General features: G+C 37.6%; 1 protein-coding gene and 1 pseudogene across 1 annotated transcript; one reads left to right on the forward strand and one right to left on the reverse strand.

The window, feature by feature from the left end:
* Positions 1-7,000: 7,000 nt before the first annotated feature.
* On the reverse strand, positions 7,001-11,356 carry LOC123199638 (annotated as a pseudogene).
* A 2,867-nt stretch (positions 11,357-14,223) lies between these two features.
* On the forward strand, positions 14,224-15,468 carry LOC123199640. Its single transcript, XM_044614671.1, has one exon. The coding sequence runs from the start codon at positions 14,224-14,226 to the stop codon at positions 15,466-15,468; it is 1,245 nt and encodes a 414-aa protein (XP_044470606.1).
* Positions 15,469-18,648: the final 3,180 nt, after the last annotated feature.

The following is an 18,648-nucleotide window of genomic DNA, read 5'->3' on the forward strand; positions in this document are numbered from 1 at the left end:
AGCCTTTCTTTATCAAAAGATAGGCAAGAAATTTGATTATAACATTTGAAAATATCAAAAGGGATAGAGGTATAGGTAAAGGTTTATGGCCTCACCCTTGACTATTAGAATCTTAAAGGGCTAAATTACATAGCTAGTGGCCTTGGTTGTCCCTTCTTCAATCTTGACTCAATTATAGAAGAAGGCTCTCTATTTGAATATGCTAGGATATGCATCAAAATGGGCGTTGTTAAAAGTTTTTTGGAATTCATTGATATAAGCACGCTAAATGAAGAAATGTTAGGCTAAGAGTGGAGTATAGATGGAAGCACCTTAATTGTAGTATATGCAACTCCTTTGGTCATACCAATGAGAAATGCAGAAGAAATGAAAACAAGAAATATTCTTATAAGGTGTATTTTGTCCATGAAAGTTGTATAGACAAGAATTAGGAGTCAACCAATAAGATTATGAGTAAAGTAGAGGTAGATAGTAAGGAGGAAACATGGGAGAAACAAAAGAATAATTATGAGAAAGTCAAGGAGGACAAAAGCAATATGAAGGATTTGAGTAGTAATAGGTTTACTCATTTAAGGGAAGGTGGTGCAATTGAAAAGAAGGATGAGGAAGAGGCACATTTGGAGAAAAAATAAGTAAAGTCAGAGGCTAAAGGCAAAGAGGTTGTGATTCTAGATAGTTAAGACAAGGAGGAAGCTACTAAAAAGGTGGTCTCTACCATTCAAGACATGGACTCTTCTCAAATCATTCCTTTTGACAACTTATTGAAGGTGGATGAAAAAGATTTGAATGAAGAGTCAGGAAGCAAATTGAGCAAGTACCAAAGGAAAAAGCTAGCAAAAAAGAGAAGGGAGTCTTCAGCTTCAAAATCATCTAATGATTAGCTCAAGAATGAGGAATATAAGGGATTAAATTCCCCTTTAAAGCAAAAGGATATCAAGTATCTTATAAGAAAGAACAAACTAGTTATTTTAAATGTTTTGGAAACTAAGGTGAGAGAAAATAAGGCAAATGCCATTGATGAAACCATTTTTCGTGATTGGAAGTTTGAATTTAATTATGAGCATAGTCTTCAGGGTAAGATATGGGTTAGGTAGGATGATGAGAAGATTAATCTTAGAGTCATTGAAAAATCTAAACAAGTTGTTCACTATGAGGCTAACCTAAAGAATGGTGATTGTCATTTCTTGGTGTCTTTTGTTTATGGGCAAAATTATCCTTTGGAGAGGAGATCATTATGGAAAAAATTATGTTCCCAAGCTAAGTTTTCTTCAAAAGACCCTTGGATAGTAATGGGTGATTTTAATGCCACTAGGAGCCAGAGTAAGAAGTTGAGAGAAAATGCTAGAAAGGACTTTTATAGTGATGACTTGAATCTTTGTTGTTGAGAGGCTGAGCTTGCTGATTTAAGGTTTATGGGTAACTACATGACATGGGATAATTGTAGTAAGGTAACAATTTGATTGCTTACAAGTTAATGAAGTGTGGAAGTCTTCTTTCTCAAATTCGGTGGCAAGCTTCCTCAATAACTCTCTTTTAAATCACTCCTCATGCTTGGTTGACATTTGCTTGAATGAGGAGAAGCATAAAGTTCCTTTTAAATTCTTTAATATGTGGGTTTATCATGACAATTTCTTTGACATTGTGAGTGAAACTTGGAAGAAGAATGTGATGGGTAGCCTAATGTTTAGACTGGTGCAAAAGCTTTAAATGCTCAAAAGGAAGTTGAAGGAGCTTAATAAGGACTTTGGATGCATCTCGGAGAGGGTGTGTAAAGCAAGAGCTTTGCTTGATAATGTCCAAAGTAGATTGGATCTTAATCCTCTTCTTGACAATGATTTTCAGCCTGCAGAAAGAAAGAAAGCTAGGAATCTTAGGCAGCTTAGTTGGGCAAAAGAATCCCTTGTAAAACAAAAATCAAAGGTCCATTGGCTTAAGAAAGGTGACCAAAATACTAGATATTTCTTCAAGAGTATAAATAGTTGGAGAAATAAGAATTCAATTCAAGGCATTCTTCTTCAAGATGGCTCAGTTACTTTTGGCAAAGACATCACTAACAGAGAATTTGTTAGGTATTTCAAGAGCATCCTCACTAGTCCGATCTAATGAAGAAGTGGATGAGAGCAAGCTTAAGGATCTCATCAAGTTTCACCTCCCTTTGAACTTGGCCAAAAATCTGTCCTAAGAAGTTTCTGAAAATGAAATAAAAGAGGTGTTATTCTCTATGGACAACAATAAAGCCCTAGGTCCAGATGGCTATGTGGTTTACTTCTTTGAGATGGCTTGGGATATTGTTAGCAACAATGTGGTGCAAGTAGTTAGACACTTCTTTGCTAATGGCCACTTATTAAAAGAGGTAAATTGCACAATACTAACTCTTATTCCTAAGGTTGCTAACCCCCTTTCTTGTAAAGATTTCAGGCCTATTGCATGTTGCAACACCATCTACAAATGTATCAGTAAAATTCTTGCAAATTGCCTCAAGCATATACTACCATTATTTATCAACAAAGCACAAACAACCATTATGGGAGGAAAAAGCATAGAAGATAATATCATTTTTTGTCAAGATTTGATGCATAACTATCATAAAGAATCTAAGGATAAGAAGTGTGCCATAAAAGTGGATCTCATGAAAGCCTAAGGTTCCCTAAATTGGAGGTTCTTGCTATCTATTCTTCAGGTTATCAATCTCTTGACTAGGTTCATAGCTTGAGTGGAAGAATGCATAACCACCTTGGCGTTTTCACTAAGAATCAATTGAGAATTAGTAGGTTTCTTCAATAGCATAAGAGGTTTGTGGTGCATATCTATCAAGACAATGCAACAACACACAAACTTAATTCGGGAATTACTGTTCATATGGCACAGAAGCAATTTTGTCTTTCAATTTTAACCAAGCAAATGACCTCCTAATCATACAAATTATAGATCATTGGAAAAAGCATTCAAAGAGCTTTCTAATGGTATATGATAGCAATCACAACTCAATCAACAATGCATTCAAAACTTGCCTCAAAGTTTGTTGGCAAAATCTGAAAATGGCAAAAACATACACTGTGAACAGTATCAGTATCGGAGGCATACAACTCACATTCACACCTTCACACTTTGGATTTCAAGGGTAACAAGAAAATTAACCAAGACATAAAGGAAAGTTCCACAACCTTAGGATCTTCCACCACCAATTCTTCCTCCAAGATGAATTGGATAAAGGAACAAGCAAACAAAGAAAAGCTACAAAGCTTTGCTTGAGAATTTTTACTATCAAAAAAGTCTAGCCTCTTCAAGTGAAAAAAAACCTCTTTCATATATAAGAGGAGGTGGCGGCAAAAATGGGCATTAATTAGACATGTAAGTTTTGCCCTTCATTTAAGCTTTGCCATTCATTTAAACTAAGGTCATACCACATTAATGAAGAAACTAACAAAAGGGAACAATTTTTCCTTAAAAGGTGGAACTATGTCCACCAACTAAAGTTACTTGCTTCCCTTTTAATTGCAATTCAACTAAATGGGCTTCATGGCATCTTGGGCTCCAATTTAAGTGATGGATGGCTTCCTCATCTACTTGGGCTTCAAAGTGGGCTTGTAGTTGGCTTCTTGGACTCATTTAAGCTTCCATTTCATTAAGGCTTTGGATGCAAGTAATGAGAGTGCACCTAAAAGTAAAGTTGGGCCAAACTGGAGATGGCAAAGGTTCTTTGGACTTGCATGGAGCTTTTCCCTCATTCTCAATGGTGGCTGGACCCAAATGGAGATTTGATAGAGACTTGGAAGCTAGAGTTGGAGAAGTGGCCGAAAATACATCAGTTTGAGACAAGAGGATCCTTTTTCTACTTACTTATTTGTGATGGCCATGGAGGTCCTTTCAAACATATTAGAGGATCTTAATGACAACTCCTTATTCGACCAGTATTGGAAATGTAAGCAAAATAACATTACTCATTTGTGCATTGCGGACGATTTGATGTTGTTTTATAAGGTGGATATTCTTTCTATCAAAACTTTGAGGGACCTTTTAGCTCAATTCCATAAATGCTTAGGCCTAAAAGCTAATCAAGACAAGAGTAATGTCTTCCTGATGCATATTTAGTTCCCTCTCCAAATTTGGGTCACAAGCAAGTCACAAGCCTCCTAACTAGCCAAGGATCCATGAAGGTTAGAGTTCAAGCCTTAAACAAGCCCAATCTCTCTTTTGGATATAGCCTCCTTGAATGGGTTCAAAAACCCAAAGGAATAAGCTACTTCCATGGCCCAAAAAAAGTTCAAGTAAAACCTCTTCAAGAGTCCAAGCCATCCAAGAGCAACAAGGAAGCCCATTGAGCCCAAAACAATGCAATTTAGTTACTCTTGAACAAAGTGGTTATTAGTTGCCAAAGTTAGGGGATATAGTCCCTAAATTTAAGGGAAAAGGCAACCACTTTTGTCTCCATGCAAATTAATGAGGCATGGCTCAATTAGGGAGTGAATGGCTTAGCTTAATTTGAGGAGTTTAGTTTATCTAAATGAGATTTTTTTTGTTAAAATTATACAAGCATTGCCACCAAGCCCATTTTATATAAAAGTTAGGCATTCCAATGTAAAAGGACTTTTGGGAACTTTGTCATTTTTAGTGTAAAAGCTTGAAGCTTTTATTCCTCTCAATTCTTTTGTCCATTCTCTTGTGTTTAAGGAATGGTGGTGAAGTTCCAAGATTGGCGGATTTATCCTTTATGCCTTGGTTATGCTTGTGTTCCAATTTGGTGTCATTTTCATGGGTGTGTCTTGTTTTCTTCATCTTGGTAGAAAGTTGCATAAAAAATTATATAATTACCATTGTCGTTTTCTTCCATTTTCTATTGTCTTGCCTCGATTAATATTTGTATAACACGTGATGATATGATAGTTTAATGTGTTATAAATACTTATGTATGAAGCTTGGCTCAATTAGAATTGCATTTGCAGCCTAATTTGAAGAAATTGTAAGGTAGTGCAATTTGGAGTAAACGGTGTTTTCTAATTCACCCTCTTGGACTTTTTACCCATGTATGGTGTTATGCATCAGTTTGGTATCAGAGTCTTGGTTGTTTGTGTAAGCTAATTATGATTTTTTTTCATTTAGGAGTTACTGTTCCTACTGAAAGTTACTGTTCACAAATGTGTAGTATTCATAAAACATAAACTTTGCCTAAAACTAAATGATTTTCTAGTCCAAACATATGCTAAAAGCTACCTTAACCAAAATTCTCACATTAACACTTCAAACACATTTCCAACCCAATTCTCCCCATAACATTAAATACTAACACCTTAAAACTTTAAGCCTAACCCACTTATCCATATCCAAACATGTCCCAAAAGAAAGATTCATCGTTCTCATCCTCACCCCCTCACCTTTGGCAAATTGGCCAAATAAGACTTCAAGGGAAAATCCTAGAACTTAAAAACCAAATGAACCAAGTCTTACAACTCCAAGACCAATTGAACCAAGTCATGCAATTACTTATGGATATGAACTTGAACCAAAACTGCCCACCCCCACCCCAACCTGACCGTTAACCCATACCAAGAAGGCTTGTAAGATAGCACCCTCCTCTTAGACATTATGGAGAGCAATTGGTTATTTATTATGATTCAAATGAAGAAGAACAAGCTAAGGCCCCAAGAAGAGATAGAGATGATGATAAGGAACTTGAGCTAGATATCCCAGAGTTTCAAGGTAGCACTAACCCCGATGAGTTTATTGATTGGTTGCACTCAATTGAAAGCTACATTAGAGAGTTTGAAAAATTATAGATGAGAAGTGAGTTACCGAAAGTGAAGGAGCAAAGCATTTCAAGGTTCCTTAGGGCCTTAGACAAGATAAAACAAACATGGTAAAACTTCAACCTTATTTTTCATTTGAAGATGTGTGCAAGTTAACCATCAAGGTTGAGAAGCAAAAGGAAGCCATGAAGCACATGGTCTCCAAGACTTTTATCCAAGGTGATTATATTCCACAAAGGGTCTCTGTTCTACACCAAGGCTGAGCCTTCTACAAAAAGATAAAAGCAAGGAAAACATGGTAGAAGTAAGCAAGAAGAAGCCTAAACTAGGGAATGTAAGCCTTACTAACAAGAAGTGCTTTAAGTGTCATGGTTATGGACATTTCCAAGCCAATTGTCCACATAAAAGAGCTTTAACATTTAGGAAGATACAAGCTATTGAAGACTCACTTTAGGAAGAAGAAAAAGAGGAAAATGAAGCCCATATCCATGAATCAATTGAATCCAATGATGAAAAAGAAGAAGTTATTCATGGGGTTGATAAAGGAGAAATGATGCGAACCTTGACGATTTGACATAAGACCCAACACTCAAGAAGATATTTTCCCAGGATTGAATTGGTTTCGTCACGTAATTAACCTTGACCCGAATCGATATGGAATCGAACGAACCTTGGTATTGAGAATGGTGAACGCCACAAGACAAGCTTGATAAGTTCAAAGATTGTAAACTTAATAGTAAGCAATCTATTTGTGAAAAATCAGCCAAAAAAGTTTTTCATTCATCATGAAATGTTTTGTTTTTATAGTATAATGTCAACTTAATCCTAAACTACCCATGACCCAATGGACTTCCAAACTTCCCAAGCCCATTACCTAAGTAACTATCCAAAGCACTAATTAAATTAAAAGAAAAGATGTCACTTGGGCTTAGTAAAGTCTAGCCCAATCACAAACAAGCTCAAAATCATAAAACTGAAAACCCTAAATTTGGGTAAACAAAAAACTATGAAATACGGACTGAAATGACGTTATTTTGGTCTCCAAGTTGGATGCAACCAACAAAGCTAGTTGTGGTTATAGAGCTCAAAACAAGCTTCGCATTGATATATTACAGACCCTGTAACTCCTCCCGAATCAAAAGTTATGGCCATTCAAATTTTGCTCGCGTATAAGCTTAGGCCTGAATCAAGTTGATCTCTTTGTTGGCTCCTTCAAGCATCCAATCGTCCTTGAGTGAGCTGATCTTAGTCTCCAAGCCCTCCACGAGTCCAACTAAAGCTTGTTGCATCTTCTTAACTCTACTTCTGGTAATTGGCCCAATCGGAATATGTAGCGGATCTCCTTGATGGCTCGATGCGTCTATGATGCCTCTATCATCCCCTCCCTCTTGAAAAGGATTTGTCCTCAAATCTGCATCATCAAAAGGAGATAAGTCAGAAACATTAAAAGTAGCACTTATATTATACTCACCTAGAAGATCCAATCTATAAGCATTATCATTTATCCGCTTGAGAACTTGAAATGGACCATCGCCTCTTGGATGCAACTTAGATCTGCATTAGGATGGAAACCGTTCCTTCCGCATGTGCACCCAAACCCAATCACTAGGTTGGAAGACCACCTTGTGCCTTCCTTTGTTAGCTTGTTTGACATATTGCTCAGTCCTCCTCTCAATATTTTGTCTAACTTTCTCATGAAGCTGTCGAACTAACTCTGCCTTTCTTTTGTTGTCTAAACTGGTACGTTTCTCAACAGGCAAAGGTAACAAGTCCAAAGGTGTAAGTGGATTAAAACCATAAACAACTTCAAAAGGTGAATAACCAGTAGCTGTATGCACCACCCTATTATATGCAAATTCTACATGTGGCAAGCTATCCTCCCAAGTTCTCAAATTCTTTTCTAATACATCACACAATAACTGAGATAAAGTTCTATTAACTACCTATGTTTGCCCATCTGTCTGTGGGTGACAAGTTGTAGAAAATAGTAGTTTAGTACCTAACTTACCCCACAATACCTTCCAGAAATAAGTTAAGAACTTCACATCACGATCAAATACAATGCTTCTTGGAACTCCATGCAAACGCACGATCTCCCTGAAAAACAAATCAGCAATGTAAGTTGCATCATCAATTTTACGACATGGAATAAAGTGTGCCATTTTTGAAAACCTATCAACTACGACAAAAATCAAATCACTACCCTTCCTAGACCTAGGTAATCCTAAACAAAGTCCACAGAAATATCCTCCCAAGGTACAGTAGGAATAGGTAAAGGTGTATATAAACCATGGGGTAAGACTCTAGACTTGGCCTGTTTACACTTAATACAACGAGTACAAACACGCTCTATATCTCGTTTCATATGTGGCAAAAAAAAATGCTCTTATAGTACGTCTAACGTCTTAGCTATACCAAAATGACCCATTAATCCACCCCCATGTGCTTCCCTCACAAGCAATTCATGTAAGGAACTCATAGGCACACATAATCTGTTTTCATGAAATAAATAACCATCATGCCTATAAAATTTACTAAATGCAGTCTTCTCACAAGCTTCATAAATACTGGAAAAGTCAAAATTATTCACATACAAATCCTTTATATACTCCAAACCAAGTAATTTAGTATCTAAAGTCGAGATTAGAGTATACCTGCGAGATAACACATCTGCCACAACATTTTCCTTACCTTGTTTGTAATGAATGACATAAGAAAAAGATTCAATGTATTCAACCCACCTTGCATGTCTCTTGTTCAACTTACCTTGTCCCTTTAAATGTTTTAAGGACTCATGATCTGTCCTGATGACGAACTCACATGGCCAAAGGTAATGCTGCCACATCTTCAACGCTATCACCAAAGCGTACAACTCCTTATCATAAGTAGGATACTTCAAAGCGGGTTCGTTGAGCTTCTCACTGAAATACGCTATAGGTTTATTTTCCTGCATCAAAACAATTCCAATACCAATACCTGAAGCATCACACTCAAGCTCAAATGGTTTAGAAAAATCAGGTAGCGCAAGTAAAGGTGCAGAACTTAACTTATCCTTAATTAATGCAAATGCACGCTCTTGATCCTCACCCCACCTAAATCCTACATTCTTTTTAATAACTTCAGTTAGTGGTGCCGCTAGTATACTAAAGTCTCTTACAAATCTCCTATAAAAACTAGTTAAACGATGGAAACTCCTAACCTCAGTCATAGAAGTAGGTGTTGGCCACTCTCGGATAGCCTTGACCTTCTCCTTATCTACCTTAATTTCGTTAGATGAAACCACAAATCCTAGGAACACAACTTGGTTAGTGCAAAAAGAACATTTCTTAAGATTACCAAATAACCTTTCTTTCCTAAGCACAAGCAAAACATCATGCACATGTCCTATATGCTCATCTAGACTACGACTATAAATGAGAATATCATCAAAATAAACAACTACAAACTTGCCAATAAATGCACGCAAGACATGGTTCATTAATCTCATAAACGTACTAGGCGCATTAGTAAGCCCAAATGGCATTACCAACCATTCATATAGTCCATGCTTGGTTTTAAAAGCAGTTTTCCATTCATCGCCCTCTTTCATCCTAATATGATGATACCCACTTTTTAAATCAATTTTTGAAAAGATACAAGATCCATGCAACTTATCAAGCATATCATCTAACCTAGGTATAGGATAGCGATATTTTACAGTGATTTTGTTGACGGCTCAACAATCAATGCACATTCTCCATGTCCCATCCTTCTTAGGTACTAGAATCACTGATACGACACACGGACTCATGCTCTCTCTCATGTATCCCTTCTTCATCAACTCCTCCACTTGCCTTCGAAGCTCCTTTGTCTCCTCGGGATTACTTCTATAGGCTGGTCAGTTGGGTATTGCTGCTCTAGGTATGAAGTTGATCTGGTGCTTAATCCCATGAATTGGAGGTAGTCCATAAGGAATCTCCTCAGGGAATACGTCTTCAAACTCTTGCAAAAGAGAAATAAACACACTAGGAAGAGAATTGTCAACATTAGTGAAAAATATAAAACTTTCCTTGTAAACTAATCATAATGGATATTGTTTAGTCACAAGGGCAGTCTACACATCACTCATCTTCCCATAAAAACTCCCTTTTTTTCACTCTTTGTTTTCTCTGTTGTTTTTTCTCTCATGGTCGAATTGCTCATCTTCATTCACATTTTCTCTCTTTTTGTTTTCACTCTCACTTTCTTTTCTCTCTTCTTTCATATTTTTTCTCCTCACTTGATCCTCAAAAAGTTGCTTTGGTGACAATGGTACAAGTGTGATGAGTTTATGGCTCATCATGAAAGAGTATCTATTCTTAAATCCGTCATGTGTCACCTTTCTATCATATTGCCATGGTCTCCCTAACAAGATGTGTCTAGCATGCATGGGTACTACATCACACAACACCTCATCTTGATACCTACCCATAGACAAAGCCACCACTACTTGTTTGTTCACCCTATTTCTCCACAATCATTCAACCATTGAAGCTTATAAGGTCTAGGGTGTTTGATTATGGTTAAACTAAGTTTTTCTACAAGTTCGGTACTGGCTTCATTTGTGCAACTACCCCCATTTATAATTAAAGTACACACCTTACCCTTCACATGACATCTAGTATGGAAAATATTATCTCTTTGCTTGTCATTTTCTTCCTTATAGTGTAAACTCAAAGCTCTCTTAGACACTAATACCTCACCCTCTACTACATACTCCAACTCTACATCACTGGCATCCTCTATTGGTGGCATAGACTCATCACTAGACTCTTCCTCTGTCTCATATTCACCATCCTCTCTCAACACCATGGTTCTTTTGTTAGGACATTGGGAAGCTTGTGACCCCTACCCAAACACTTAAAACATTTTATCTCACTGTTCTTCTTCGATGGTTCGGGTTTAATACTAGACTTTTCTCGTCTAGATTCCTCTCCTTTAGGCTTAGAGTACTCAGTTTTTGGCTTAAAAGGTGGCCTATCATCTCTCTTTGACACACTCGGTTTTCCAAGACTAGAATAGGAAACTACATCCCTTTTACCCTTACACTATAATTGTCTTTCTACCTTCATCACCATATGTACCAAATCCTCTAGCTCTACATAGTGTTGGAGCTCTACAACATTTGCTATTTCCCTATTCAACCTATTTAAAAACCTAGCCATAGTGGTTTCCCTATCTTCCTCTATATTAGCCTTAATCATGGCTATCTCCATCTCTTTGTGATAGTCCTCCACACTCTTGGTCCCTTGCCTAAGCCCTTGTAACTTCTAAAGTAAATCCCTATGGTAGTGACTAGGAACAAAATGCTGCCTCATTACACTCTTCATATCATCCCAAGTATCTATGGGTCTACCCAATCTCCTATATCTACTTTTCAACAATTGGTCCCACCAAATGCTAGCATAATCAGTGAATTCTACAACAGCTAACTTCACCTTTTTCTCCTCGGAATACCTATGTATATCAAAAACCTGATCTACTTTTCGCTCCCAATCTAAGTAGGCTTCCGGATCGTTTTTACCCTGAAAAGGTGGAATTTTCATCTTAATGCTACTGAGGTTACTATCACTCTGCCTACCCTCTCTATACATACTATTTCTATGACTTTTAAGCTACTTGGCCGAAAATAGGAAAGAAAAATAACTTCTTTAGATCACACAAAATCCCCTCCTGAAAAAAAAAATTCAAAGCAATTAAGGGAATAACCAAGGTCTAATCCCTTAATTTAGGACTACCAAAATTTTCAAGGGAAAATTTAATTTTTAGGAACAAATCTAGAACTCAATCTCCCAACTTAGATAATTACAATGCTTCTCCTAAAGATTAAAGGAAACAAGGCAATCCTAATCCAAGATTATTTTCCCCAATTTCAGAATCCCACTTTTTCCCACTGTTTTTTTTTTTTGCTACTATTTTTTTTTTTGACAATCAAGGCAATTTAAACCAAGGCAATCAAACAATAATTTCCACCAAGAACTACCCTTGCACTTTCGGCAACAACAAAATCTTTCTCAAGAGGTCAAGAATCCCACACAAAGCCAATCCCTAATTCACTCCCCAAAGGATATATATTTTCTTTTTTTGGTAAGTAATTAATGATTTTTATACCAAAGACAAAATGTACATATTGGTTTATCTAGGACAATGTCCCTAGATTAAACCTAACACAAGCATACCTAAAGGATATATATTTTCGGCCTCAACAATATATTTATTTCGTTTTTTTTTCGTTTTTTTTCTTTTTTGGATCAATCAAGAAGACAATTAGACACCCACACAACCTAGAATTTGACTATTCCAAGGTTAATCCAAATTCAAGAATTTGATGGAAACAAGGACACTAAAAACACAATCAAGAAATTAAGAATTTGATGGAAACAAGGACACCAAAACACAATCAAGAATTCAAGAATTTGACGGAAACAAGGACACCAAAACACAATAAAAAAATGAAAACAAAATTACCAAGAGAATGAAATCACGACTAATGAAGAAGAGGATTCCTACTCGAAAACACAAGAAAGATAGATATGGAACCTGATTCGACTCAGCTCTGATACCAATTGATGCGCACCTTGACGATTTGACACAAGACCTAACACTCAAGAAGATATTTCCCAGGATTGAATCAGTTTTGTCACGTAATTAACCTTGGCCCGAATTGATATGGAATCGAATGAACCTTGGTATTGAGAATGGTGAACGCCACAAGACAAGCTTGATAAGTTCAAAGATTGTAAACTCAATAGTAAGCAATCTATTTGTGAAAAATCAGCCAAAAAAGTTTTTCATTCATCATGAAATGTTTTGTTTTTATAGTATAATGCCAACTTAACCCTAAACTACCCATGACCCAATGGACTTCCAAACTTCCCAAGCCCATTACCTATGTAACTACCCAAAGCACTAATTAAATTAAAAGAAAAGATGTCACTTGGGCTCAATAAAGTCTAGCCCAATCACAAACAAGCTCAAAATCATAAAACTAAAGCCCTAAATTTGGGTAAACAAAAAACTATGAAATACAGACTGAAATGACATATTTGGGCCTCCAAGTTAGGTGCAACCAACAAATCTAGTTGTGGTTATAAAGCTCGAAACGAGCTTCGCGTTGATATATTACAGACCCCGTAACTCCTCCCAAATCAAAAGTTATGGCCATTCAAAGTTTGCTCGCGCATAAGCTTGGGCCTGAATCAAGTTGATCTCTCTGGTGGCTCCTTCAAGCATCCAATCGTCCTTGAGTGAGCTGATCTTAGTCTCCAAGCCCTCCACGAGTCCAACTAAAGCTTGTTGCATCTTCTTAGCTTTACTTCTCGTAATTGGCCCAATCGGAATATGTAGCGGATCTCCTTGATGGCTCGATGCGTCTATGATGCCTCTATCAAGAAATGTTGGTGATAAGAAATTTGCATGCCAAGAACCTTCCTAATGAAGAACAAATATTCAATGTTTTCCAGTCAAGGTGCACCATCAATGGGAAGGTATGCTTCTTGATCATTGATAATGGTAAATGTGCAAATGTTGCTTCAACCACATTAGTAAACAAGTTCAAGTTGCCTTCCATACCACATCCTTAACTCTACAAGCTACAATGGTTAAACAATGGAACTCGTCTTTAAGTAAATAGGCAAGTCTTTATTTCATTTTCAATTGGGAAGCATTATAATGATGAGATACTTTGTGATAACGTTCCCATGGATGCATACCATTTATGACTAGGGAGGCCATGGCAATTTGATAGAGAGGAGAAGCATGATGGCAAGAAGAATACTTTTCCTTCTAGATTAAGAATAAAACCATCCTAGTTGAAAAAATACAATAATTTCAAAAGCCAAAAAGACCACTTCTCTCTAAAAATTATGCTCTCCCTTCTCTCTAAAAAAACCTCATTCCCCTCTTCCTCTTCCTTGTAGTTTCCTTTCTTTCATTCTCGGCTGGATTGGTAACCTTCAATTACCATCCTTCAGTCCGGTGACCCTTGGTCACCGGCTCTTCCACCTTTTCCAGTTGTTGCTTAAAGCTCATTTTCTTTATCAATGGCGTTTGTGTTAGAGTCTCAATTTGCTTTTATTAAAGGTGTTATTTCTAGTGTTTTACTCATGTAAGGCATTCCTGATTTCAAACTCTTTCCAGTTCTGATTATCTTGTTTTCAGTTTTCGGTTCTTTCCTTCACTTCTCTATGGTGTCTTCTTTGTTGTGGTGTTGTTGAAGTTTCCTCTCACTTGAAATTCAAATTTGGTGTTGTTTCTAGTGTTTGGCGCTCATCCCTCTTTGGTGCTTGCTACATTCTTCTTTTCCGTGGTAGAATCACCTTTCCTTTTTTTGGTAATTCTTCATCTGCTGTGCCTTGGTGTGCACTGCTTTCGCAGGCTGATAGCATAGTTTTAGTAAGTCAAAATTCATCTTTTGTTTCTTTCCTCTCTCTTTCCTTAAACATCCTTATACCATTTTAGTATGTCTTCTTCTGACTTGGAAAAGGCTACTGAAGCTAATTCTTTTGTTGTTGGTTCTTCGGTTTCCGCTGGAGAAGGGGTAAAGAAGTCTCCTTGGACCTCCCTTTTCTCCCCAAAGAAATCATGTACTAAGCTGAAATATTTTAAACCTAATGGTAGAGATGCTAAGGGGCATGTGTGTGTTGCTCCTCCTCAAGAAATTGTGGAAGAGGGTGCAATAAAATGGAGAACATGTGCGGTAGGCTTTTTTCTTGGCAAAAGACCGCCATTCTTGGCTGTTAAGAGAACTCTAGAGAAAATATGGGCTACTTATGGCCTTACTGAGGTTATGACTTCCGGCCAAGGAGCGTTCATTCTTAGATTCCAAGATATAGATGGAGTTTCTAAAGCGGTGGAAGAGGGACAATTAACCATTGGAGGACAGCCTTTTCTTGTTAGGAAATGGACTACAAACCTCCCCATGCTGATTAATGATGTAAAGAAGGTGGCTATTTGGGTTAGAATGTATGGCATTCCTCTTGAGTTTTGGACTCCAAAAGGTCTTAGCTACATAGCTAGTGCTATTGGAACCCCTCTTTATGCGGATTTTATCACTGAAGGAGGGACAAGGCTGGACTTTGCAAGGATATGCATTGAGACCAAAGTGGATGCGAAATGCCTGGATTCCATTAGTTTAACTCTTCCGAATGGTGAAAGCATGGTGATAAATGTAGAGTATAGTTGGAAACCTCTAAAATGCAATGGTTGCCAATGCTTTGGACATTCCACTGCCAACTATCCTTTTGCTTCTAAGGTTGAAGGCAACTCTACATCTCGGAAACTTCTGAAGGATGAGGTTGGTACGGTAGTGTCTAAGAAACAATATGGGAAAGACAACATGATGCAAGTGGCAAAAGGATATGATAAGAAGGCCAAAGGCAAAAGTGTGGAGATACAATATCCGGGGGTAAACACTCATAAGAGTAATAGATTCTCGGTGTTAGCCCCTATTGAGTCCCATGGGCAACACAAATGGAGCATAGTGATGCATGAGGAGGGGAACTTGAAGAAATCTGTTGAAGATGTAAATTCAAAAGGAAAGGACAAGGAGAATACAACCAGCACATCCAAGAATTGTCAAGTCACGACAGTAAATGGAATTGTTCTGGTGTGTGATGGAACCTCCACAAGTGGTGTGGAGGATACGAAAAATGAGGACTCTCCAACAATAGTCCCATTTGGTGGTAAGCTAAAGTGGATGAGATGAATCTTTGGAAGAAGGATGTGGACATGAAGAGTATGAACTTGGGGAAGAAATTGGCTAAGCTTAAGAAAGCAAATCCCCCTCCCCTATTATCCAAATGACCAAGGTTGCAAGCTAGAATATTTGGGGCCTTAATGCTCCTATCAAGCAAATAGAGGTAAGACACTTCATTAAGAATAATAACATTGATTTAATGGTTGTGTTGGAAACAAAAGTAGAGAATGATAATTTAATTAGAGTGAATGGTAATATTTGGAAGGAGTGGGAGTATGACAATAATAATGATATACACCCCAATGGGAGAATTTGGGTAGGGTGGAATAAGGACACCATCAGATTAGACATTATAGAGAAGAACCCTCAATTTATTCATGGGGAGGCTTGGTTAGTAAAGGAGAACACTCATATAGCTATAACTATAGTATATGGGTTTAACCAACTGTTGAAAAGGAGAAGCCTTTGGAGGGAAATAGCTAGGTACTCAAATTAGATACAGAGGAAACCGTGGCTAATTATGGGCGATTTCAATGCAATTAGAGGTCCGAATGAGAAACTTGGAGGGGTGTCATGGGGAGATACATATTGCGATGACTTAAATAAGTGTTGTGGAGAGGCTAATATAGATTATCTTCGGTATATGGGAAATCAGCTCACTTGGAGTAATTGTAGTGAAGGGCATATGAGGATAGCATGCAAGTTGGATAGAGCTCTTGTGAACGAACACTGGAAAGGTGTTTTTGCGGAATCATTAGCCATCTTTCTCAACCCTTCTATCTCTGATCAGTCCCTATGTATTGTGACTTGTGGGGGCTGTGAAGAGAGAAGAAAGGTCCCTTTTAAATTCTACAACATGTGGGCAAATCATAAAAGCTTCCTTAGTATTGTGAGGGAGGTTTGGAAAGGAGACATTGAAGGCAGCCCTATGTATAATCTCATCAACAAACTTAAGAGATTAAAGGGTGAGTTAAGGAGGCTAAATAGGGATGGGTTTTGGAGAATTTCAGAGAAGGTGGTAGAAGCAAAAGAAAGGTTGGAGGATGTTCAGAATAGGCTCCAAAGCAACCCTCTTAATGAAGACTTAGCAAAGGAAGAAAAGACTTGGTTGGAGACTTACTCAAGACTTTGTGGAGCTGAAGAATCTTTGGCTCGACAAAAAGCAAAGGTTCATTGGCTTCAAGAAGGAGATCAAAATACTAAATATTTCTTCAAATGTATCAAAGCTCGAAGGAGTAGGAATTCCATCAATGGTGTGTGCCTAGATGATGGGACATTTGTGAGTGATATGGGAGATGTTAAGAAGGAATTTGTAAGCTATTTCAAGAAGGTCCTCAACTCCACGGATTCATGCAATTCTTATATTGAGGAAATTCAAAGGCTATTAACTCTCCGAATGGAGAATCAAGAAAAAGAGAACATGATCAAGGATGTGGAGGAGGATGAAATCAAAACCGTTATCTTTGCCATGGACAACAATAAAGCTTCAAGACCAAATGGATATGTGCTTTCTTCTTTAAAGTAGCTTGGGAGATTGTTGGGAGTGATGTGGTTAAAGCTATTAAGCACTTCTTCTCCTCGGGTCATCTCCTTAAAGAGGTAAATTGTACTATCCTTGCTCTTGTCCGTAAGGTTGCTGACTCTTCAAGGTGTAAGGATTATAGGCCAATAGCTTGCTGTAATACTATCTACAAATGCATCTCAAAGATCCTTGCAAATCGCCTTAAAGTCATCCTCCCAAATTTCATTGATAAAGCCCAAGGAGCCTTTATGGGTGGGCGGAATATTGGAGAGAACATTATGTTGTGTCAAGACCTTTTGCACAACTACCATAAAGTGAGCAAAGATAAAAAGTGTGCAATGAAGATTGATCTCTTGAAGGCATATGACACGGTTCATTGGGACTTCATTCTTGCAATTCTCGAAGCAACTGGTATTCATGATAAATTCATAGGTTGGACTAAAAGTTGCATCACAACTCCTTCTTTCTCTTTGGGAATAAATGAGGAATTAGTGGGTTTTTTCAAGAGCTCTCATGGTCTTAGACAAGGGGACCCTTTATCCCCTTACCTATTTGTCATGGCAATGGAGATCTTTTCCCACATGCTTGGAGAGCTCAAGAACAATCCTTCTTTTGACCATCATTGGAAATGTAAGAAGAATAATATAACTTACTTATGCTTTGTCGATGACCTTTTATTGTTTTGTAGGGCAAATTATGATTCTATTGCTCTCATGAAAAGATCATTATCCCTTTTTCATAAATGGTTCGGGCTCCAAATGAATTGTTCAAAAAGTAACATTTTCCTTTCCGGGATTCCTTAAAAGGGGAAGACCAAGCTCTCGGTTTCTATCAATTTGGAGGTGGGAGAATTGCCTTTCAAGTATCTAGGGGTACCAATAACTACTTCAAAACTCAAAAGTAGTGATTGCAAGCTGCTCATTCATAAGATTGTGGGGCGTATTACCTCTTGGCATAGCAAATTCTTATCTTATACAGGTAGACTCTTACTTATTAAGGTTGTCCTCTTTAGCATTTAAGTGTATTAGTCATCTATCTTTATTCTCCCTTCAAGTATCCATAAGGAGATAGATGGAATATTAAGGAATTTCCTTTGGAGTGGTGCTTCCATGGTTGGTAAAAAGGCCAAAGTTGCTTGGGATGAGGTGTGTGTTCCTAAAGTGGAGGGTGGCTTAGGTATTATGAGATGCAAATCTTGGAATAAAGCTGCCATCATAAAGAATATGTGGAAGATTCTCCTTGACAAGAGGAATTCACTTTGGGTGGAATGGGTTAAGACCAACAAGCTAAGAGGTAAATGTTTTTGGGAAATCAAACCTAATAGTGAGAGTTCTTGGGTTTGGAGGAAGATATTAGGCCTAAGGGAAATAATGAAGACCAGGTTTAAGAAGATCATTGGCAATGGGGAAAACACCTTTCTTTGGCTTGACAATTAGCACCCCCATGGACCGTTATTAGATAAGTATGGTTCTCGGGTTATCTATGATTCTGGTATCCCTAAGAATGCTCAAGTAAAGGAAGTTATTGATGAGCATGGGTGGAAATGGCCAACGGAAAATTCATGTCACCTTATGGAGATAAAGGAAACTCTCCCTTGCTGCCCAATGGGTGGTGAGGACTCCTTAATATGGTCCCCTAAATCTAATGGCACCTTTTCTATCAAATCG

This window comes from Mangifera indica, chromosome 16 (genome assembly GCF_011075055.1).
Source record: "Mangifera indica cultivar Alphonso chromosome 16, CATAS_Mindica_2.1, whole genome shotgun sequence".
In the NCBI taxonomy this organism is placed as follows: Eukaryota; Viridiplantae; Streptophyta; class Magnoliopsida; order Sapindales; family Anacardiaceae; genus Mangifera; species Mangifera indica.